The sequence below is a fragment of the Notamacropus eugenii genome, chromosome 5 (assembly GCF_028372415.1).
Source record: "Notamacropus eugenii isolate mMacEug1 chromosome 5, mMacEug1.pri_v2, whole genome shotgun sequence".
NCBI classification, from domain to species: domain Eukaryota; kingdom Metazoa; phylum Chordata; class Mammalia; order Diprotodontia; family Macropodidae; genus Notamacropus; species Notamacropus eugenii.
The window spans coordinates 336,605,896-336,630,359 of NC_092876.1; the positions used below are offsets into that span (position 1 = coordinate 336,605,896).

At 40.9% G+C, this 24,464-nt stretch overlaps 1 protein-coding gene across 2 annotated transcripts in view; it reads left to right on the forward strand.

Annotated features, from left to right (window-relative positions):
* The window catches only part of MUC4 (mucin 4, cell surface associated), a 76,852-nt gene that overhangs the window by 48,897 nt on the left and 3,491 nt on the right, over positions 1-24,464 (forward strand). Inside the window, exons 10-23 of one of the 2 annotated variants that reach the window (XM_072613693.1) lie at positions 455-574; positions 720-925; positions 1,483-1,573; positions 2,071-2,238; positions 3,819-3,920; positions 5,064-5,291; positions 10,410-10,547; positions 12,623-12,801; positions 12,946-13,105; positions 14,161-14,316; positions 16,057-16,130; positions 20,843-20,907; positions 21,308-21,519; positions 24,006-24,171. In XM_072613693.1, the coding sequence (XP_072469794.1) occupies positions 455-574; positions 720-925; positions 1,483-1,573; positions 2,071-2,238; positions 3,819-3,920; positions 5,064-5,291; positions 10,410-10,547; positions 12,623-12,801; positions 12,946-13,105; positions 14,161-14,316; positions 16,057-16,130; positions 20,843-20,907; positions 21,308-21,519; positions 24,006-24,171 (2,065 nt within the window). The remainder of the gene's footprint in view (positions 1-454; positions 575-719; positions 926-1,482; positions 1,574-2,070; positions 2,239-3,818; positions 3,921-5,063; positions 5,292-10,409; positions 10,548-12,622; positions 12,802-12,945; positions 13,106-14,160; positions 14,317-16,056; positions 16,131-20,842; positions 20,908-21,307; positions 21,520-24,005; positions 24,172-24,464) is intronic. The other variant, XM_072613694.1, reaches the window with a different exon arrangement.

Sequence of the window (24,464 nt, forward strand, 5' to 3'; positions counted from 1 at the left end):
TGTTTGCCTCAGTTTCCTTATCTTTAAAATGAGCCAAAGAAGGAAATCCAAGCCACTCCAGTATCTTTGCCAAGAAAACCCCAAATGGGGTCAGACGTGAGTCAGATATGATTGAAATAACTCAAAAACAACAACAAAAAGGGTTATAATGATAATATGCACATAAGTAATACACCATTAATGACTCAAATGATGAGAACTTTAGACTATAGAGCAGGTCAGTGAGGGAAATATTTTAAGATAATCAGCCAAGATTGCTGTCTTAAGGTCTCTTCCATCTCCAAATCCTATGACCCCTCATATCATGTCAAATATCCTGTTTTACCCATGCTTGGGGCTGATGGACAGAAAATGGTGCCCAGAGAGTACTGGGAACTTACCTAAGCTCATGCCTGATCTTCTCTCCTGGATTCTCCAGTTACTTCTCCTCTCAGTAAGCTGTTGTTCTCAACAGACCAAGAAGAGGAGGCTCAAAATTGGTGCTGCCAGTGGAATGACAAGCCGTTCTTATGTAACCTGTACCAGCAGAGGAGGCCTCCTGTCAGCTGTTTAGGGTATAGGCCTTCTCGACCTGGTAAGGCTGCTGGGCCAAAGAGGGTTGAGGCTAAGGGATATCACTGAGGCAATGGAACCACTTGAAATGGGCACAGACAGGCTCTCTGCCCCTACCTACTGCCTATGACATTGTCATGCCAATGTGGTCTCCCCAACTTTTCTAGCCTGGATGTTTGGAGATCCCCATATTACCACCCTGGATGGTGTCAACTACACCTTCAATGGATTGGGAGACTTTCTGCTGGTTCAGGCCAAGGATAGCAACTCCTTTTTCCAGCTACATGGACGAACAGCTGAGATGGAATCTGCCCAAGCAACCAAATTTGTTGCCTTTGCTGCTCACTACCAGTCCAACTTCACAAACAACACAGTGAGTGAGACAGAACTTTCCCATCTCCCCACAGACAACTCTCTTGGGTTTCAGTAGAGTGGAAAAGGAATGGAGAAGAAGGGGAAGAAGGGAAAAGGGAGGAGGGAAAGTGGAGAATGCCCAACATTAGGACAGTTGTGGATTGGGTTCCATGTGTGACTTTGAGAAATAAAAGAATACTAGAAAATAGATAGCATTTACATAACTCTTTCAAGATTTGCAAAACATTATATGTATATGTGTATATGTGTATGTGTGTGTGATATCATTTGATTCCCACAGCAACACTATGAAGTAGTTGCAATTTTTAGCCCCATTTTACAGATGAGAAAACCAAGGCTGAAAGAGGTCAAATAACTTTTCCAAGGTCACACAGCTAGTAAATATCTGAGGTAGGTTTGAAACTAGGGTCTTCCTGATTCTAATGCCAGCTCTTACCTATTGTACCATCTAGTTGTCCCAGCCCGTCTCTGAATTTCAAGTTTCATCGTCTTCTCTTCATGTGATCTGCATGACTGTAATTGGCCAGGACTTTAACAGTTTCAATTTCCTTTCAGGTTCATTGGTTTCTTTTACCTAATGATACCATCCAGGTTCAACTCAATAATGAGAATGTGACTTTTACCACCCATAGCAACTTTCCAGAAGGTAAGGCAAAGATCACCTCTCTCTCTTTCTCTGGGATGGGACAAAGCAAGCTGACTAATGTAAGGAAGGAAAAGAAAAGAGGAAGAAAGGAGGGAAATGAGGGAGGCAGTGAAGAAAAAAGGAAGGAAGAGAGGGAGAGAAAAAAAGAAGTAAAGAAAGAAAGAAGGAGAAAGGAAGGAAAGAAAGAAGGAACCTACTCCCAAAGCTCAGCTGTTCTGCCTATCTCAATGTGCTAACAAAGGAGTGTTCTAAGTCACTCTCCATTTATCATGTCCTTTGAGAACAAACAAACTCACCTAGGAAGAAGAAGATAGTGAGGGCACTTGAAATGAACTATGTATTAGTTAGGGCTAGAGTTGCTGCAACAATTCCTCCTTTATCACAGACCCTTGGGATGTCCTCCAGATTTGCCTTCAAGGTTTCCCTATGTTTCATCTTTAGTCTCATTGTTTCTGGACACAGATGACTGCTTCTTTACTTTTCTCCCAATGTTCTAGATATGAAGATACACAATTCCTCTGGAGTTTTATTGATTCAAAATGGCTCTCTGATCTCCGCCAGCTTTGATGGTACCGTAGTGGTCTCTGTGCAGGCACTGGCCAACATTCTCCAGGCTGTTACCAGCCTGCCAGAAGAGTATCAAAACCACACTGAGGGCCTTCTGGGTAAGGGTCAGGGGTCCCTTATGTTGGGTAAAGAATTGAAATCATAGAGCTGGAGGAAGGTGGGAGTTGCTGTACTCAATAGAATTCCCATCACAGTAGCTCTGTCAACTTGATGACTCGGAAGGGAGTTCTAACTTTGATAATGTCCAGTGGCTCTGTGGGCTTCAAGACAAGGTTCAGAAAGGAAGTCATCAGCCCTAGTGTTGCTGCTTCTATCAGTGGAATGAATCCCCACTCTCCACACATTGTGGAGCTGTTTTCTAGACAGTTCTATGAATCCTGCCTGCTATTGATCTGCTAACCCCTGGTCCTTTTTTGAGGTGGTTAATTTCTCTCTTCTTTGTCCTTCCTCAGAGTTCCTCCAGCCCCCCAGTAGTGCCTAGACTGAGATCTGGAGATAAGGATTCTTGCTCTAGTTTTGACCCTCTCACATAGACTGAGAAGGAAAACTATGCCTCAGTTTATATCCTACAAAAATTGGATATGTGCTTTCTCTCTGTGTCCCTGTTTCTGTCTTTCCCTATCTCTGTCTCTCCCTCTGTCTCTGTTTCTCACCCTCTGTCTCTCCCTCTTTCTTCCCTTCCTTTCTCTCTTTCTCTCCCTCTTCTTCTCTTTCTATCTCTTCCTCTTTCCCTCTCTTTTCTCTCCTTCCCTATTCTCTCTCTCCCTTGTCTCTCCTCCTCTGTCTTTGTCTCTCCTCTCTCCCCTTTTCTCTCATGCTCTTTCATGATCTTTCTTTCAATATTTCTCACTCTCTATCTGTCATTGTATGTGTATGTGTCTTTGCTTCTGTCTCTGTGTCTCTGTTTATCTCTTTGCCTCTGTCTGTCTTGGTGTCTATCTCTTTGTCTCTGTAGCTCAATCTCTGTCTCTTGTCTCTCTGTCTACCTGTCTCTCTATCGCTTCCCATACTGTGTAATCATGTAAGTTTGAATCCTGGTCCTGCAACTTAGAGCTTTGCTGGACCTCAGCTTTCTCATCTGTAAAATGAGATTCCTTCTAATGCTAAATCTATGATCCCATGGCTCTGAGGTTCAAGTCTTCCAGTTCCAAATCTGTCTTCTTGTGATTCCTTCTCCTTCAAACCAAAAGAAATAAAGGGTTTTGAAAACACTATAGACAAGCAGGATTCTCCTGAACTCCAAGGATTAGAAAGGCCTAAAAAAAAGGTACAGGGATAAAACTCAGATATCCAAACTCTCATACCAATTTTGCTATTTACTTTGTGATTTGGGACACAAATTTCGCTGCACCTTGTTTTTTCCATCAGTAAAAGAAAACATTGTATTGAACAAACTCCAAGATCCTGTCCAATGCTAACTTTCTGTAATTTTTAAAAATAATTTCCAAAGAGAATTCATTTCACAAGTTCCCTTAGTTCATTCATCCTTTATGAATTTTTTCTTCCATAATGAATATGACCTGATTAATTCTTCACTTTTTTGACTTTTAAAACAAATTTTGAGTTCCAAATTCTTTCCCCCTCTCCAGCTCCTACCTCCCCACCCCCACTGAGAAAACAAATTCTTCTTGAGAAAGGATTTGCCATATACCTAATAACGACCTTCTTTCTTCTCCAGGGGTCTGGAATAACAATATCCATGATGACTTCAGGATGCCCAATGGCTCCTCCATTCCCTCTAACAGCACTGAAGAGGAGTTGTTTCATTATGGAATGACCTGTGAGTCTTGGAATTCTCAATCTTTAAGGAAACCCCAGACCTTGGTGCTGGGGCCAGGATAAGGGAGATGACTAGATACAGCATCCCAGTCCTATTGGAGACTGACCTCCTATCTCTGTATTGGGGAGGAGGGGAGCGAGGAAGGATGTTTTTCAAAGTTCGTCTAATGAAAACTCTGAAGATCTTAGTATCTATCACTCTATCACATTTGTTCTCAGGAAGACTTGGTATTAAAATTTCTTTCTTCCTCTACTTCCAGAATCCACTTTTAAGCATGAGAGAGTGGGAAGAGGAAGTAAAAATGCCTTTAGCGAGTGGAAGAGTGATCCCTAACAAAGAGACACCTTTCATAGCTATGGATAAGGGAAGACTTCTTGACCTAAAGATAGAGAGTATAAAAGGAGATAAAATGAGCAATTTTGATTACACATAATTGAAAGCCATTTGCACTAGATCAATATGGTTAAAATTAATAGAAAAACTCTTAACTGGGAAAAAATCTTTATAGAAAATTTTTTAAAAATATGATATCCCAGATATACAGGAGAATTAACTCAATATAAGAATAAGAGTCATTTCCCAATAGATAAATTGCCAAAGGTTATGAAATTCAGTTCTCTCCCCTCCCCAAAATAGAATGCAAGCAATCAATAACTATGAAAAAATTCTTCAGATCACTAATGATAGGGAGATGCAAATTAAAACAACTCTAAGTTTCCACTGATTAGATTGGTGAATATGACAGATGTTGGAGGGGCGGCAGGAGGACAGGCATACCAGTGCACTATTGGGAGCACTGTAAATTAGTCTAACTATTTTGGAAACTATATTCAAAAAATCACTAAATGGCACATACAGTTCAACATAACAGTGTCACTACTAGATATATACCCTCAGAAATCAAAGAATAAGGGAAAGAACCCATATGTGCAAAATATTTATAGCAGCCCCTTTTTTTTGTAGCAAAGACCTGGAAACCAAACCTGTCCATTGAGGAGTACCTCAGTAAATTCTGGTACAGAAAGAATGGTCTCTGACCTTATAGTCGCAGAAGCTATACTTTCCCCCAATAGTGTAAACAGTGACAGGAGAGTATGGGCATAGCAGAAAGAAGACCACTCTGGGTTGTCTTATGTATTTCAGGGAATGTCAACGGGAAGAGCCTCTTTGCTGACAAACATGATAACCTGGACCGCAACTTCGTTCCCGTCTTTCTGCACCAATTGGAAAATGACACCCTCAAAAATTGGACTTCCCTGTGTAACGATAATAAACAATGCATTTATGATGTCCTGGCCACAGGAAATAGTGAGATTGGGAAGGCTACCAAAACCATCTATGGAAACTTCCAGAGCATGAATGGTACCCTCAGTAAGTGACACATGGTTATTTTGGTCTGGAGATTTTCCTTCCTGTCTTGGTGTTCCTGTGACTCCCATTCCAAATGAGAGGTGGTGTAGTGTAGTGGATGCAGGATTAAATTTACAGTCAAGAGGCCCCGAGTGCAAATTTTAAAATCAGTTGGGTCACCCTGGGCAAGTCCTATGGAACATAGTGAGGCCCAGAAGAGAGAATCTGTGCAAACTCTTTGCAAACTTTTCATTGCTATGTAAATGTTAGGGTCAGTTGTTAAGTGTCAGGATTCTGTGACCTCAGAAACAGGCACACAAGAAGAACAGGAAAACACTCAGAAGGTGCTATCGAGGACACAGCCTTCAGGGACCCTGTGGCACAGTGTCGTTGTCTAACCTTTTTATGTCCTCTGAGAATTCAGGCAAGCTATAGTACATCCTAATGCAGGATATTTTCCCTAAGGTTTAGAGGCAGGTAGAGGCACAGTAGATAGAACACTAAGCCTATAGTCAGGAATTCCCGAGTTCAAATCCAGTTTCAGACACTTAATAGCTGTATGACCCTAGGCAAGTCACCTAACCTCTGTTTGCCTCAGTTTTCTTGGCTGCAAAATGGGAATAATAACCCCTATCCCACAGGGTTGTTGTGAGTGTCAAATGAGATGATATTTTTAGAGTATTTAGCACATAATAGGCATTATATAAATGCTAGCAATTATTAAGTTACACATAACATAGTTTTTGTTGTTCAGTCATGTCTGACTCTTCATGACCCCATTTGGAGTTTTCTTGGCAAAGATACTGGAGTGGTTTGCCATTTCCTTCTCCAGACTGAGGTCAACGGTCATAGAAGGACTAATGTAGATAGCTGCAGATAAGCTCCTAGCATAGCTTCATTTGCAGCCTATAGAGGAAGCCCTTGGATCTGAGAGGCTAATACAGTCATTAGTGCTACCGGTAATACTCTCTCACAGCTTCTCTCACAGCTCACCCATGGCCTGCCTCTCTGACTATCATTAACCCAGCATTACTGGGAGAGGAAGAAGGAAGCATTTATATAGCACCTACTATTTATATAGCTACTAAGCAGTACCTTTAAATATTATCTCATTTGATCCTCACATCAACCCTGAGAGGCAGGTGTTATCATTTTCTCCTTTTTACAGTTGAAGAAACTGAGATTGGGTATTTGACCCAGCTAGTGAGATTCTGAGGCTGCATTAGAACTCATGTCTTCCTAATTCCAGGCCCACTGTTCTATTCCAACCTTGCTAGATTGGAAGCCCCAGCTAATGTTCCCAGATTAACCATAACCATGTGGTAGAGCCACCCAATTGACCCTTGTCCTATGTGGGATCCAAAAATGCCCAATCTATAATAAAAGTAACTGAGGCAGAGCTCCATGTTAATAACTATTTATTAAAGGGACCTGCCCCCCCCTTTTAATGAATCAAATCTCAGATGTTCCTCATGATTTGAGATGCCCTCTTACTCTAGGGCCTTAGTTTTATACCGCTTGATACCCAGATGGTACAGATGAGGCAAAGTAAAATGCAGAGTCTCATTGGTTGATAGACTTATGTCTTGACTTTATAGGAGAGTCTTCAATTCATGCCTACCATCAATGACCAGTAGAGGATGCCAAAAAAAAAAAAAAAAAAGGGCAGAGCAGATGAGCATTCATTAACCCCATATTGGGCAATAAGAGAGCCAGTAGGCCACTCTGGTAGGCAGGGTCACCCATCGGTCAAGTACCCATAGGCCTGTTTCCCCAACAATGGGACGATAAAGGTGGAAGGACGATCAAAAATAGCTGGGCGACTTTCCATATCATTAAGTCACCTTTCCATACTGGGCTTGGTCACCTACTCAGCAAGAAGAAAGGGTGGAGGCCCTCTGCTTAGCTTCCTGCAATGAAGCACGTAAACTTCCTAACAAGCAAGCGGACTTACACTCTTATACTTTAATGTTTGAGGCCTATTATAAGAAAGAATCTAGCTAACCCTATCTAATTATCCCTAAATATAAGACACATAAAATGTGTGTTGATATGAGCTGATTAAATTGACTGAATGTATATTAATAGATCATTATAACAGAAGCAATCACTATTCCTGTGGAATCATATCAAACTGAATAATACTGATTGTGATAAAAGAGAAGGTTAAAAAAAATTATTCAGGACACCTAATAATAATATCAATAGCTTTGTTTTACTAAAGAAATTATTTAAAGAGACAGAGGAAAATTTGAGTGTACAGGAACCAGCTCTAGTTTGTGAGAGCTAATGGTTCAATTTCCAATGTGAGTATGAACACTTCCGAGCCTAGCGATCACATCAGGGCTTGACTTGTTGTTTTATTGACTGTCTAGACTTAAGAATGCATTACTAATGCAGGTTCAGTTTAAAAGTCTACCTACTTCCCCCCACTCCCTGGAGAGCTCGTTGTTAAACATTTACCATCATACCCCTGTAATGTTCTAAACGGATTGAGTTCAGGAGGAGTTTAGTAAAAGACTCAGGGAAAGAGATCTCTAGATGAGACCTGGTGACTGTGGAGTTAAAAATAATAATATTAATAATAATAACTGGCATTTCTATAGCTCTTAAAGGTTTACAAAGTCCTTTACATTCATTATCTTAATCGAGCTTCACACATTCCTGGATCAATCCAAGTTCAGATTTAACTCTACCTGTGCAAATGACACAGATATGACGCAATCAGACTGTCAGAAGAAATCCTTCCAAGTCCATTGCTACGCACAGCGTCAGCAGGACTGTCTCAGTCCTTTCTCCAAAGAGAATGAGCAAGAAAGAGTTCATTCTTACTAACTTATATAACTTACTAACTTAGCAACTAGGTGGTGCAGTGGACTGGGTTCCAGGCCTAGAGTCAGCAGTTCTCATCTTCCCTAATTCAAATCTGGCCTCACACCCATACTAGCTGTGTGACCTCAGGCAAGTCACCTAACCCTGTTTACCTCAGTTTCCTAATTCATAAAATGAGCTGGAGAAGGAAATGGCAAACCACTCCTGTGCCTTTGCAAAGAAAACCCCAAATGGAGTCACAGAGAGTTGGACAAGACTGAAATGACTGAACAACAAAAGGTGGCACAGTGGCTTGAGTGCTAGGGCTGGAGTCCTAGCATCTTCCTGAGTTCCTGGAGTCATCTTTCTGAGTTCAAATCTGGCCTCAGGCACTTACCAGCTGTGTGACCCTGGGCAAGTCATTTACCCCTGTTTGCTTCAGTTTCCTCATCTGTCAAATGAGCTGGAGAAGGAAATGGCAAACCACTCTAGTATCTTTGCCAAGAAAACCCCAAAAGTAATTTTGTAAAGTCAGACATGACTGAAAATGACTAAACAGATTTGACTTGACTCTAATGAATTATATCACTAGCCATATTATCCCTCATGGAGAGAGTATGGGGAAAAATACAATTCAATTCAATGTCATAGACATTTATTTTACTGGCCAGGAGCTATGCTGGGGCTGGGGATTCAAAGGCAAAAATCAAAAGTTCCTGTCCTGAAGGATCTTGCATTATAATGAGTGGATGCAGAATACACTTGTACATAAGTACACAGTACATGCAAACTAGTTTCCAGAAGTTGATGGCAACACCTAGAAGAGTAAGGAAAGGTCTCATGTAGGAAGTGGATTCAGAGAGATAGAGGACAGCAGGGACTTCTTTTTAGACATGGAAGGATACGTGCACGCATGTGCATGCACACACACACACACATACACATACACATACACACACACACACACACACACACACACACTCCTTTTGTCCTGTCCCTGGACCAGATTGACTGCCCTCCTCAACTTATTATCCTCTGTACCTCAGAGAAGTGCTACCAGATCACAGGACAAATCTGTAGACACTTGGGGTCAGTACAGCTGTGGTACAGCAGAAAAACCAATATATTTACATTCAAAAGATCCAGGTGTGAATCTTGGCTCTGCCGCTAAATTTGGGCAAATCACGCCCCCTCTCAGTTTCCTTATTTGTAAAATGATGAGTTAGACTAGTCCAGGGGTGGGGAACCTGGGGCTTCAAGGCTACATGTAGCCCTCTAGGTCCTCAAGTGTAGCCCTTTGACTGAATCTATTTGACGACCTAGAGGGCCACATGTGGCCTCAAGAGCCCAGTGTTTATCATACCTAGTAGTCACTAATGTCTTTTCCAGCTCTGATATTCTGGGATTCTGCTTAGGCCAAGGGATGACTCTCTGCTATGTCTCATTTATGAAGCCCCTACTGTGTGCCAGGCACAATTCTGGGAGGGAGGCTGTTATTATCCCCATGTTGCTGTTCAGTCATTTTTCAGCTGTGGCATACTCTTGGTGACCCCATTTCGGGTTTTCTTGTCAAAGATGCCATTTCCTTTTTTAGCTCATTTTACCAATAAGGAAACTGGTGCAAACAAGGTTAAGTGACTTGCCCATGGTCACCCAACTAGTAAGTGTATGAGGCCAGATTTGAACTCAGGAAGAAGAGTTTTCCTTACTTCAGGCCTTGTATTCTACACCGTATCACCTAGTGGCCCCATCCTCATTTTACCAATGAAGAAATCACTTAGCAAAGTGCCTGCTACATATTAAGCACTTTATAAATGTTAGTTATTAATGTTATTATTTGATTTGCCCAGGGTCACACAGCAAATAAGCATCTCAAGCTGAATTTGAATGTAGGTCTTCCTGATGCCAAGTCCACAGCTCTCCCCATGGTGCCACCTAGACTTCTCACCTGCCTGTATGCCATTATTGATCATCCATGTTAGTATTATCACAGATAGGGTTTAAGCTCTTGGGAGGGCAGAGACAGCATCTGCTAACTCACTTTGGTCAGAGACCTCAGTATTGTCATTTCTATAGGTGAACACTTGTAATAAACCTTATTTCAAGAGAAAGAACAGGAAAGGAAGGCAAAGAGGGATGACCTTTTGGCCAGATGGAGTAGCCATAATCATCTTCTAAGGGCACATCATACACCTTTGTTTTCTGAAGTGGGTCATGCCATCAAGGATTGCCTGAAACAAGCTCAGGACATCTGAAAGAAGGAAAAAAGGTAGAGAATGATGGCAGAGCAATATTTTGGGAGTTCAATACTCTTTCTTTGTATTTCAGACCAGTTCCCGCCCTCCATTTATGGTGAGACCTTGATCCGTTCCTACATAGGGAAGACCCAGAGAGTGATATATCGAAGCAATGACCCAGGAGCCATCTTTAACCTCAGCCAAAACCTTCCTGACATCACCTTCATGGGTAATTAAAGCTGACTCGGCTCACTCTTCTTGTAAAGGAAGGTTAGAGCCAGACCATTGAATGGATCTGCCTCCCGAGAGCCTATGGAAATTTGTGATCATTTTATGGTCTTGGGTTTGCAATGCTAGCTCTCCTGCAGCTATTTCTTCATAGACATTCTGCCTACAATTCAGGTAGCTCTCAACCAGGCAGATGATGATACATGGCTAATTATAACTATATGGTGAATTTGTCTGGATATCCCCAGGGACAGATAAAGAGAAATGACTCAGAACATTTAGCAATCAAATCAGTTATGGTCTTCCTACCAAAATACTAGCTACTTTAAAACCCCAAAAGTATAGCAAATCAGTTAATAATTAGTTGATAATATTTGTCTACATACTTAAAGGAGAATACAACTTAGGGAAAGATATAAAGAAATGAAAATGCATAAGTATAATTTAATGCCTTCCTTACTAACTTTAACTGTTAACAGCAACCATTTAACCTAACTCTGGCTTTCCTCATTTTTTTTTTCAGGGAGAATTTTTTTTCTTTCCCCAGTTATGGTGTTTCTGTTGTCCAAAAAAAAAAAAAAAACCACACTAGCTTCCTGATAGTTTATAGCAAAAGTGTTTACTTGCATTTAACTTTAAGACCTCATTGTCCTAAGGAAAAACAAAACAGAACAAAATTTGCGAATATTTTCTCTTAATCCCAGGAAAGGCCATGGGACACATACCTGGACTTGGACTAACTCTCTGTCCCTCTTTTTTCTTCTCTTTGCACAAGAAAGAATTCTTTCTTGAATTCTTTTGACCTCAGTGTGGCATTCTTTTAGACATGGGAAAGATTACAACTATACTGGTACATTCTGTCAATATCAGTGATAACTACTTTTTGGTCTTTTTTTCTTCCTAACTTTTCCTCTTTCCCTTCCTTAGCCTTTAAATTACAAGCTATTGTATAAAACTACAAACTATCATACAAAAGGTATTTTGAATAAAGTGCCTTATAATCAGTTAACTACCTTGGCAGAAACCCAACTCTTTTCAACTCTTCTTTTTTTAAAAGAGTATAACTTATTGGGATAGCTGGGTGGTGTGGTGGATTGGCCCTAGAATCAGGAGAACCTGAATTCAAATATGACTCTGGGCAAGTCACTTAGCCCTGATTGTTTTTTCCCCCAACCCCCAAAAAAGAAAAAGGTTATGACTAGTTTTCTTCCTAGGACTGTGTAAAATCCATGTGAATAAAATAGTTTTAAATATATATTTATATAAATATATATATATAGGATATTGATTTTAAAGGTATGGTTACATATGCATATGTATACACATATATACATACATACATACACACACATATATGGATATAAATATAGATAGATACATAGAGATATATGTACTGGAGACAGTGAGAGTAAATGTGAAATTGTCAAATAGGAAATCCAATCTAAAAGCCTAGAAGAAGGACCCCAGATAAGAAGTGAGGGCAGTGGGAACAAAAGCTAGGGTTTTTTTTAAGGGGGGGAGGGGTCTTTTGTAATTAATCAACATGTTCAAGTAAAATGAATCCACAAAGAAGCCATGTCCAAAAACGCATGTTGCTATAACTTGTGTCCACCTTCTCTCCCCTCTGTGAGGATATTATGCTAATCAGCATGGCTCTAGGGAGATGTTCAGAGTTGCCTTATGAATGGTGCCCCTTAGATCTCTCTTCCAGTAAGAAGCCACTGAGCCTGTAATGTTGTAGTTTCTTGTTTGAGTCTGGAAGGAGTGACCATTGGGCTCTGTCACCCAGGCTGGGAAGGGGAGGAAAGGAAGGGATTTTGCCAGCTTGGAGATGGAGCTGAACCACCCTAGAGAAGCCAGTTTTGTTAGAGGATCTTACCACACCCACTTGAAGCTTGGCAAGGCATGGCCAGACATGGGGGAGTCTAAGGCAAGGAAAGTGGAAGAAAACAGAACCCAAAGTCAAGTGGCCAGATCCCATAAAAGCTACTCTGGAGATGTGTCAGCAAATGGACGGATGTTCTTGGTTGCCTGGCCCCCTCCAGCTTACAGTGATCTCTTTGTGTTTTGGGGCAGAAAATGGAACTTTGCTGTGGACTCCACTATCCTTGACCCCTTTTAACCTTGAGCTCCTGGCAAGTAATTCGGAAGGCTTGTATTCTGTTCTACAACCTCAGGTTGTGCTCTGCAACTGCTCAAATGAGAACCAGTGTAACTACAGTGACAGCAGCAGGCTGTCCAACTCGTCCCTTCAGGTGATTTCCATCCCACTGGACATCAAAGGGTGTTAGGAGGGTGCTGACTGTGGAGTGTGGGGAGAGAGGACTACTGTGGAAACACACAGCCAAACTGATGATGTCGCAACATTTGGCACTTCACTGACAAAAACCCTGTTCTAGGTGGCAGCTTGTACATGTAACCAGGAAACTTTTGGCCTTTTCTGTGAACGCCGGGTTAACCTCTGCGTGGACGGATGTTACCCTGGTGTCTCCTGTGATCCTGTAGAGGGGTGTGGCCCTTGCCCTAACTACATGACAGGAGATGGGAGGCACTGTGCAAGTGAGTAATAGATCCAGAGGTTAAGGGAAAAGGGGTTAGAATGTGGGAATGAGATTGACTCTCTCTGGAACTGGAAAAAAAGGACCTGGGTTCAAACCCTACCTCTGCCATTTATGGCCTGTATGACCTCCCTGGGTCTCAGTTTCCATATCTGTAAAATAAAGGGATTGGACTAGTTGGCTTCTGAGGCTCTTCCTTGCTCTGTACCAGTGTTGCTGCTCTACAGCTATGATGCTTAAGGGGAACAGAAGTGAAGGGAATGGAGGAAAGGAAGTGTGTCTAGTTTGGGAGGACAAACCTAAGAGGTAACCCTCAAGCAGGAGTGGGAGAAGACGTATGCCATGAGGCTGGGATGAAAGTGTGGGACAGGGTACTGGGGAAAGGCTATGAGGGGTGAGAAACCTGTGGCTTCCAGGCCTACACTAAATAAAGGGGTACACCATCTGGAAGCCCTGAGGTGGACAGGGGAGGCTCTAGGTCTCCAGCACCTGAGCCATGATGAGTTTGAAGGGGGAAATTCAGTAAGACAGTGGTGTCTAAACCCAGTCCAGTTTCCCCTAAATTCAGCACTCCTTACTGAGAGTTCCAAACAAAGTCAGGAAGAGAATTGTGTCCAAGGGGTCAGGGGAAAGAATGTGTGGATAGAAAACTTGCCACCTTCTCTTCCCTCCTTAATCTGTAGGATCCTTTTCTGGTGTCAAAGGCGTATGCCCTCTGCTGCTGTATAAACGGGAGAAGGACTGAGAAAAGGCAAAGAGAAAAACATGAGTCTAATGTGGGAATGAGGAGTAGGGAAAAAGGGAACTCCCACTAGGAATAGATATCAGTATGATGAAAAATATGCCTAATAAAGACAGGAATATGACCAAGATCAGTCCTTCCTACCTACCTCATCTCATTCCTGTCTTTACCAGGAATGTTTACCTGCAGTGAAGCCAAAGCACTTTTCAATCTTTACAACCCCACCTCATTATCAGCTAGCATTATTGTCCACAACTCCATGACTTCTTTTGCTTGCGTCCAGGCATCTGATAATTGTCCTCTTCCTTCCTCAGGCTGTGAGACCGCAGAATGCCCCCAGAACCATTGCTTCAATGATGGAAAGTGCTTTATCTCCTCCACCTGCCAACCCACCTGTGTCTGCCCTCCACCCTTTGTTGATGACCGATGCTTCATAGCTGGGAACTCTTTTACACCAACCTTTCTTACAGGTGTGACCAGGTCTTTGCAGCACTGATAATACTGCTCTCCCCTCAATGGCCATCAGATGTAGGAAAGAATTGCACTGATTTCTAGTATCATGGTTCTTTAACTCCAGATTTGGGGAAAGCTCTGGAGGGAGGTCATGGAAATTGAGACTTCAAACTCTAACTTACCATTTCATTAGAGATAAACTAAAGGATAATGTCCAGAGCTATAACTAGGATAGGGCAATCTGGGCTTTCTGCAGGGCACTGAAATTTAGCAGGTACAAAAAATTTTGAAATAATGATTTTTAACAAATTAGGCAATTTTAACAGGGGTTACATTTACTTGCTCACACCCTGAACTCCTTCAATATCAAGGGAATTGAACTTAATATCTAGTTAGAATGAATTATTAAATAGGGAATTACCATGTGGACACATTGTTAATAACTGATCTACAAGCCACTGTAATAACTACCTCCCCATCCCATTCCACTGAATTTGTTTTAATTACTTTTTATACTATTATCACAAAATGAATTGCAAAATTGACTTGAGGGTCCATTTGACGCTGTTTGCCCTGGATGCCAAAATGTCTAGTATAACTCTGCTGCAAAAAGACAGAAACAAAACCAGAAGGAGTTGGTCTTCTCAGCCTTCTAGGCCTTTGCTCTGTTCTCACTTCCTCTGGCCCTTTAAGAAAGACAACGTGGTATAATGGTAAGAGTACTAGATTTTTAGAGTCAGGGATTCTACTTCCAGCCTCTAATGGACAAGTGAGATGTTGGTTAACTTATTTCACTTTTCTAGGTCTTACTTGACAGATCTGTCAAATTAGAGGGAGTAGGAGGTGGGAGGGTGAATTAGATGACCTCTAAAGTGCTTTCAGGCTTTAATGTTCCATGATTCAAAAATTGGCTGTTATTCTAATAAAGGGAGCCTAGCACTGTAGAGACCTGAATAACTCTTTGGGGTTAGTGGTTTTTATGAATTAAACCACATTTTCATTTATTTGTTTATTTATTTTTTGCTTAGAGGATGATATAAGGTACAGGAGATTATAGGAGTCCTCACAGATTAGAGTTGAGAGACATTTGTCTAATGTGAATAATTCTTGGATGGGAGTTGAGAGAATTGGCTACTTTCAATTTTACCAGTGACCTTCTTGGTGACCTTCAACAAGTTAGCCACCTTCTCTGGTTCTCAATTCTTCCTTCCGTAGTATGAGATTTTGGTGGTGAACTTCTTGGGGAATTCTATGTTACTCAGTCAATAAATACTTATTAAACTATGTGCCAGGCACTGTGCTAAGTGCTGGTGATACAAAGAAAGGCAAAAGTCAGGCTGTACTCAAGAAGCTCACAATCTATAGGCGGGGAGAACATACCAACACCTATGTACAAACAAAATACATGGCACAAATCAGAAATAATTTAATAAAAGGAAGGTACTAGAATTAAGAGAGTGGGAAAGACTTCCTGTAGAAGCTGAGATTTTAACTGGGATTTGAAGGAAGCCAGAAGTTGGAGATGAGGAGGGAGAGCCTTCCATGTGGGGGAGATAACCCAGAGTTTGGCTGGTGCCTGAGGTTGGGAGATGCTGGTATCTTGTTCAAGGAACAGCAAAGAAGCCAGTGTTACTGAATAAGATGTAAGGTGTAAAAAGACTAAAATGGGGGTAGGTTATGAGAGGCTTGGTTATGAGGGAGTACTGGAGTTTATGGAGTAGGGAGAGTTACTGGGAATTTCTTTGTCTTGTCTCTAGACATTCCTCTGAGAATCATCCAGCTCTTCCTCAGAGAAAATGAAATGGCTTCCCCAGAAGACGTCAATGCCACGGTTAGTACTATGTACCCAGTCATAAGTTAAGAGTGCACTGGGTGGAAAGTATATCTGGAAAACACATCTCTTAGGCCAACTAGGAGGATATCAGCTCTGGAGTCAGGAAGACCTGAGTTCCAATCTGGCCACAGACACTTGATACTTATTAACTATGTGTTACTAGGCAAGTCATTTAACCCTAATTGCCTTGAAAAATAACAACAACAAAAATCCCTATCTCTTGGGGCAGCAAGGTGGCCCAGTGGATAGATCACTGGCCCTGGAGTCAGGAGGACCTGAGTTTAAGAGCTACAGAAATGGATTGGGGAAACCCAGTGATGGAGCTAAGGCTCACAGGTTGGAAGGATGAAGTTTAGAATAGGATAAAAAACACTAGATTTGTTACTGGAAAAGAGGCGTTCAAAGACCAGTTCTATAACTGTATGTGACCTTGTACAAGTTAAATCCCACCTCTGAGCCTCAATTTCCCCCTTTGTAAAAATAAAGGGGGTTGGATTAGATGATCTCTAAATTTACTATCAGCTCTAAAATCCTATGCTAGAAAGCTAGGGTCTGTTGACCTTTCTCCTGAGAGGGGACCTTGGGGCCCCTGTAAATGACAGCTCCTGAACTCAGGATAAGGAAGGCAGGAGAAGGATGGGAAGAAGTTGAGAATCCATGGAATGAAGGAAATCAGATTTCTGGAGAGGAAGTTGGAACAGGAGGTGGCATGGTATAAAGTAGGGGTTCTTGACTTGGGTCAGTAAACTAGTTTTTAAAATATTTTGATAACTTTATTTTGGTATAGTTTCCTTTATAATCTTATTAATTTAAAAACATTATTATGAGATGGGGTCCATAAGGTTTCATCAGGCTACCAAAAAAAGACCCATTACACAAAAATGGTTAAGAACCCCTGGTGTCCATAATAGAAAAGAACGTCACGCTCTTTGGCATGTGGTAAAGCATGAGTAGTCATTAAAAACATCCAATCAAGGAAATGGCTTATTGAGACAAATTCAACCCTAATAAATATTTTAAACACAAATTACTTAGAAAAAAGGTGTCAAATACAGTCTGCAGGCTCCATTGGTCCCATTTCCATATTTGAGTTAGACACCACTGGTTTAGAATAATGATAAATCAAATCCAGAAGAAATAAGTCACATGGAGTCAATAATATTTTTATTATCTTATAAGGCATTTATCAAAGAATGAGTTTATTTGTTTTATAATCAGATTTCCTTGAGTTAGTATATATCAAAAGCATACTTCCAAAATTACCAATGTTGAACACCTTATGACTGTTTGTTGTTGTTATTATTCTGTCATGTCTGACTTTTCATGACCCCATGGACCACAGCTTTCCAGGGCCTCCACTATCTCTCACAGTCTGTCCAAGTTCATGTTCATTGCTTCCATGATACTATCTATCCATCTCATCCTCTGCTGTCCCCTTTTCCTTTTGCCTTCAATCTTCCTCACTGTCATGGTCTTTTCCAATGAGTCCCATCTTCTTGCTTTATGACCAAGGTATTTCAGCTTCAGCTTCAGTATTTGACCTTGCAGTGAGTAGCCTGAATTAATTTCTTTAAATATTGACTGATTTGATCTCCTTGCTGTCCAAGGAACTCTCAAAAATCTTCTCTAACAACATAATTTGAAAGCATAGATTCTGCAGTGCTCAACTTTCCTAATAGTCCAACTCTCACAAGCCATACATTGCTACTGGAAAAACTATAACTTTGACTATATGGACCTTTGTTGGAAAGGTGATGTCTCTGCCTTTTAGTATGCTGAGAAGATTTGCCATAGCTTTCCTTCCAAGAGCAAGAGTCTTTTAATTTCATGGCTACAGTCACCAACTGCAGTGATCTTTGAGCCCAAGGGTATGAAATTTCATCTTGCTTCCATTTCTTTTTCCTGTTTGCCAGGAAGCAATGGAACCAGCTGCCAAGATCTTAGTTGTTATTGTTTTTTTTTATTTTAAGCTTCAAGCCAGTTTTTACACTCTCCTTTTTTACCCTCATCAAGAGGCTTCTTAATTCTTCTTCACTTTCTGTCATCAGAATTGTATGATCTGCATATCTGAGATTGTTGGTATTTCTCCTGATAACCTTAATTCCAACTTTTGATTCTGCATATAAGTTAAATAAATAAGGTGACAACACCCAGTCTTATTGTACTCGTTTTCCAATTTTAATCCAATCAGTTGTTCCATGTTCAGTTCTAACTGTTGCTTCTTGACTTGTATATGGGTTCTTCAGGAGATAAGTAAAAGGATCTGGTCCTCCCCTCTCTTTGAGAACTTACCACATTTTGTTTTGATCCACAAAATCAAAGGCTTCAGTGTAGTCAGTGAAGCAGACATAGATGTTTTTGTGGAACTCTCATGCTTTCTCCATAATCTAGCAAATGTTAGCAATTTGGTCTCTAGTTCCTCTGCTTTTTTGAAAACCAGCCTGCTCTTCTGGTAATTCTCAGTTCACATATTGCTGAAGCTTAGCTTGCAGCATCTTAAGCATAACTTTACTAGTGTGTGAAATGAACACAATTGTTCAGTAATTTGAACATTCCTTGGCCCTTCTTTGGGATTGGGATGTAAACTTATCTTTTCCAATCCAGCGGCCACTGTTGAGTTTTCCAAATTTTCTGGCACACTGAGTGCAACACTTTAACAGCAGCCTCTTTTAGGATTTTTAATAGCTTAGCTGGAATTCTGTCCAATAGACTTATTGTTAGCAATGCCCACTGGAATTCATTCTCCAGAATATCTGACTCTAGATCAGTAACCAAACCATTATGGTTATCAGTGATGCTAATATCTTTCTTGTGTAGCTCTGTGTATTCCTGCCACCTCTTCTTAATCTCTTTTGCTTCTGTTAAGTCTCTAGCATTTTTGTCTGTTATCATGTCCATTTTTGTATAAAACATTCCCTGGATGTCTCTAATTTTCTTGAAGAGATCTCTTGTACTTGCCATCCTATTGTTTTCTTCCATTTCTCACTGCTCACCTAAGAAAATTTTCTCAATTCTCCTTCTTATTCTTTGGAATTCTGCATTCAGCTTAAGTCTGCACAAACAAGATAGGCAGGATAAATTGAAAATAGTCAACAGAGGAAAGGCACTAGAATAAAGGGAGATCAGGAAAGGTTTTTTGTAGAAAATGGAATTTTAACTAGAGCTGAAAGGAAACCAGGGAAGTTGTGTGTCAGAGATGAGGAAGGAAAGAATTCCAGGCATGGCAAAAGGAAAGAGGTATATTAAAAATACCAGTGTCAAAAGTCTATGTCTACACATGAACAAAGATCAGAAGAGATTTTAGAATTATGTAATTTAATGTAAGTTGTGTTCTTTTGTCTAAAGTTGCTTCATTTCATTTAAAGATATGCACTTCAGTACAAAACAGTATTTATTCTGCTTATTTTCCTATACTATGATGATTGAAATTCTAAAATAACACTGACCCACTTAAAGTATTTGATTCTTGACCACCAAAAACCATGCTAAACTGTTCATTTCTATTCCGTCAGACTTTTAGGATGTAAATCACTTTGTAATTAGATCATCCCAACTTATCTTTGACATATTTTAAGCAATGTACAGCCATTACTAGAATGTGAGCTTTATCTCAGTCTCACTCTGATAAGGTCTTTTCTAAATGCCAATAACCCTCTCTTTCTTATACACTGAACTGTCATCAGCCTGAGTCAGAGAGACAGTCAAGGACTTCTCTGAATGAATGAAGCATCTCAGAAATTTCTCCCCCCACTCTCAACTTGTACTGGATGATTTTGGGAGAGGGGAAGGCTGTTTCATTTTATTCAATGTCCTCTTCCCTGTGAAGGTAATTTCAGTTCAGGAAAAATGTATTAAGTGCCTACTATGTGCAAAGTCATGGGCAATGAGTGGGTCGATGAAAACATATTTATTTAAAAAGATCAAATCTCAGATCTGCTAACTATTTGTGTAATATTGGGCAAGTGACAATCTCTGTAGACTTCACTTTCTTCATCTGTAGAATGAGGGTGTTAAACTAGAGGACCTCTAAGGGAAATTCCTTCCTGTTTCAGACTTATTATACTATGATGCCTGAGATCCCTCCAAACTCTAAAATCCTATGATCTACAGTGAGGCAGGATCATGTAGTAGAAGGCGCTTGGGATTTGGAGTACTTTCTACTCTATAACTTTTGGCAAATCACTTCATCAGTTTGAAAGTCTATTTTGTCAGGAAAACTCATCTTCCTGAATTCAAGTCTGGCCTCAGACACTAGATGTGTGAACCTGGGCAAGTCACTTCACCCTGTTTGCCTCAGTTTCCTTATCTGTAAAATGAGCTGGAGAAAGAAATGGAGAACCACTTTAGTATCTTTGCCAAGAAAACCCCAAATGGGACCACAAAGAGTCAAACACAATTCAAACAACCTAACAACAACCCAAAAAAAATGAAAAAGGGATATCAGACTAAATGATCTCCAAGGTCCATTCCAGCTCTGATTCCATTTTCTTACAACTGGCCATTGGCCTAGAATCAGGGGAGCAGCTAGGCCAGTAGTCCAGTTTCTCCTTGTAATATGATGTGTGTGGACGTATGGGTTTGGAGGAGGGGGGAAGTAGGGGGAGGAGGGAGTGGAATGCAAAGGGAAGGCAAATTTGGGGGAAACGGAAAAGTAGAAGGGAACTGTCTTCTCTGGTTGATGCCTCCCCCTCTGTCTGCTCCCATCTCAGGTCACTCAAAAGTTGGAGTCGCTAGAAGGTCGGGCTTTTCTGGAGAACAGTCAGATTACAAAAAAGTAGGTGGAAATTTCATATCCCTCTGCCCATATCTAAGGGTTTTAGTGCTTCCCTACCCCATCCACCCCTTTTCCCTGATCTAGGCTTCCCTCTTTGCCACCTTCTAAGGGACAGCCTTAGGTCTTAGAAACTAGTATGGTATTGTGGAAAGAGATTTAGATTTTCAATAAGATGACCTGGATTCAAATTCTGGCTCTGATGCTTGCTTTCTATATAACCTTGAGCAAGTCAACTCCTTTCTTTTCTGCATCTGTAAAATAAGGACATTGAATTGGAATGATCTGTAAAGTCCCTTCCAGCTCTAGCCCTATGACCTTCTCTGTCCAATCTCCTGCCAGCCATCATCCCCTAGCCTCTGACCCTAAGCACAGAGAATAATTTCGTATTCTTGGTTCACAGCAGTACCTCAGGTTCAGTTCAGAAGTGGAACGTGACTGCACGGTTTCAGTACCTCCCTGAGGGCTCCGTGATTGACTTTCTGAACAATAGACTGGAGGAAGCAGTCCAAGAGCGCTTCCGGAAATCGGATGCACCCTCAGGGATTTCAAATCCACGGAAAAATGTGTCCTTTCTCCCTATTACAGAGAGAGATATCATCAGCATAAATTTACGTGAGTCATTATGCGCCATGGAGGGAGGGGAGAGGAGGGTATAGAAAGAAACAATATTAATGCCAATAATTCATCATGCATTTAAGTACCGGGAAAGAGTTTTATTCAATGTTTCAATATCCAAAATATTGCGAGGAGAGACAGAGAGAGACAGAGACAGAGACAGAGACAGAGACAGAGAGAGAGGGAGGGAGAGGAGAGGAGAGGAGAAGAGAAGAGGGGGGAGAGACAGACAAACAGACAGAGAGATATCCAGCTATCATAGTTCCCTGTGCCCTCTGACACGGCTCTGCCCCAAGACAATGTTAAATAACATTCATAGGCATCTTGAACAAGGAAAAAATATAGTTGGGGTTAACTTTCCATCCCATTCCACCTGGGTCTTCTCCAAGACATCTACATGAAGAAGGTGCTTCTTTTTCTATGGAAAGGGGCACTCCCCTTAGGTGGGTCCCTGGGACCAGGGGGACATGATATTATCTAGCCCAGAAGTATCAGACACTTGCAGTACATAGCAGGCAGTACTCCTGGAGTACAGCAGGGCCAGATTAAAACGTAATTGGGAAATAATTAACAAAATTAAAATATGATGAAACATAGATAGTAGTAAGTTTTAAACCCAAGTCAACATATGGTCCATAGAAATCCTTATGTGGGGATTGTGGCCCCCATTCCTATGTGAATTTGACCAACATTAATCTAGTCCAGAATGGAGGAGTTGTTATTACCCTTAAATTCATTTCCCTAGGAAAGACCTTTTCATCTTCTGCCTCCTGAGGGCTTTTCCAGAAGTATGGAAAGGGCTTTAGAAAAAAATATTATTTTTTAATATTTCTGCAAAAACTAAAAAAGAGATTTTTAACTATGTTTCCACAAGAGCAAGTGGCCAGATCTAGAAGATGGATCTGCCAGATTACCAGGATTAGTAGGAATCCATGGATATCTTTCAGACACTCCTGACTTCCTCTAAAGTGTTGTCTTTCCTCAGAATCACTGAATCTCATCATTGGCAGGGAAGGCAGAGGTCCTTTTAGTCTGCCCCACACCTAGACAAGAATCTCCACTGTGACATACCCAACAAGCAGTCATCCAGACTTTGTTAGAAGACTTCTAGTGCTGTGGAACTCACTACTTCATTCATTTAGTTTGTGGCCAGCTCTGCCTGTTATAAAGGTTATCCGGGGATATTAGAGAAAAACTATTAGTAGCTCCAAATTGTTTTTTCTCCAGCATTCTGAAAAACAATACTACTCCCTTCCCATTATGTAAAGTAGGGGGCTTGGCGGGGGAAGGGGAGGTCTACAAATTTAGTTTGGAAAAAAATTACGTCTTTATTTTCATTAATTCTAACTGAAATGTAGCATTTCCTTCAATTATGAACTTAAAAATTTTTTAAAACCCATTATTTGAAGGTGTCCACAGGCTTCACCAGATTGCCAGAGGTCCATGACAGAAAAAAGTTTTCGGACTCATGCTTTGAAGCATGGAAACCTTTATTCTAAAGAGGGTCACTGACCCCCAACGTAAAAATTAGTGTCCACATACAAGTGAAAAACAATTTAATTTAGGGGTTTGGGAGGGGGAGCAGTGGAGAGAAATATGAAACATTCCCCTCATCCACTTTTTAAAATGTTTACAAAGGATAAAAGATGCTACGGAGATAACCTTGCCCAACGCTGGTAATTGACTCCTCAGAAAAACATCGTTACATGAAATATCATAAGAACTAGTTCATTTCATGACAATAATGTTATAAATATTATAACTGAGTGATTGACTGAGCAACAATTACAGCACCTTTTGGTTAAAAACTGTTAAACATTGTTGTGGAATAATGTTTGTTGAGGCAATTTTAGCCAAGGCTTACCTATGTTCCCCAAATACAAAATTTTGTGACACTCAGATAGTCTCTTCTGGGGTGACCTCCTCATCTGGTATCTATGGTTACAAATAACTGTTACCTCTATATTAGATTGGCAAGTACAGACACAATTGAGAGTCAGGTGAAATCAAATGGAAAGTCAATGAGATTTTTCCACTGTAGTTAAAATCTTACTTTTGGGTAAAAGTCAAGTAAGACTTGATAGTCAGAACACTGGACTGAGAGTCAGAAGACCTAGGTTCTAGGTCCATCTCTGTCATCATCTTGCTGTGAAGCCATGATCACATATTCTTGTTTGGGGGCCCTAGGGTCTGAAAAATGAGAGATTTGGATTAAATTACATTTTGAGGTTTTATACTCCAAATAAGGAAGTCTTGCAGGAAGGGAGGAAGAATTTCCGCCCCCATTCTCGGTAATTGCCCAAAGAATTTGATAGTGGCAATTCTAACCATAACAGCAGCTGCCGTTTTCTTTGGGTAGTTGGGTCATGGGAAGATTCAGGTATCTCTGACCTCCATTTCTAGCCTCTTCCAGTGTACTTTGGTTTCAGGAGTAGATGAGAAAACATACTCTTTCAACCCTGGCTTTTTGTTCTCTCTGATAGTTAAAGTGGATGAACTGAAGAAATACTTCAGCTGCAATAACACTTACCCTGGTTACCGCCTTGTTTACAATGACAAAACTGGTTTCTCCTGTGTGTCCCCCTGTGCTGAGGGCTACTGTCAGAATGGAGGCCTGTGTCAACACCAGCCTACAGGGCCAAAGTGCAGGTGAGAAGGGGCTAGCTATACAGTATAGGGACGGGGGAAATGGGTAGTTTAGGATGGTGGTTGAAATACGTTCCCCAAAGCTTGGGTATAATCACCTCAGGACATTAGTGAATGCCAAAGCATAAGACAATGAGGATTGTTCAGTCATTTTCAGTCATATCCAAGTCTTCATGATCGTATCTGGAGTTTCTTGGCAGAGATAGTGAAGTGGTTTGCCATTTCCTTCTCTAGCTAATTTTATAGATGAGAAAACTGAGGCAAACAGGGTTAAATGATTTACCTAGGGTCATACA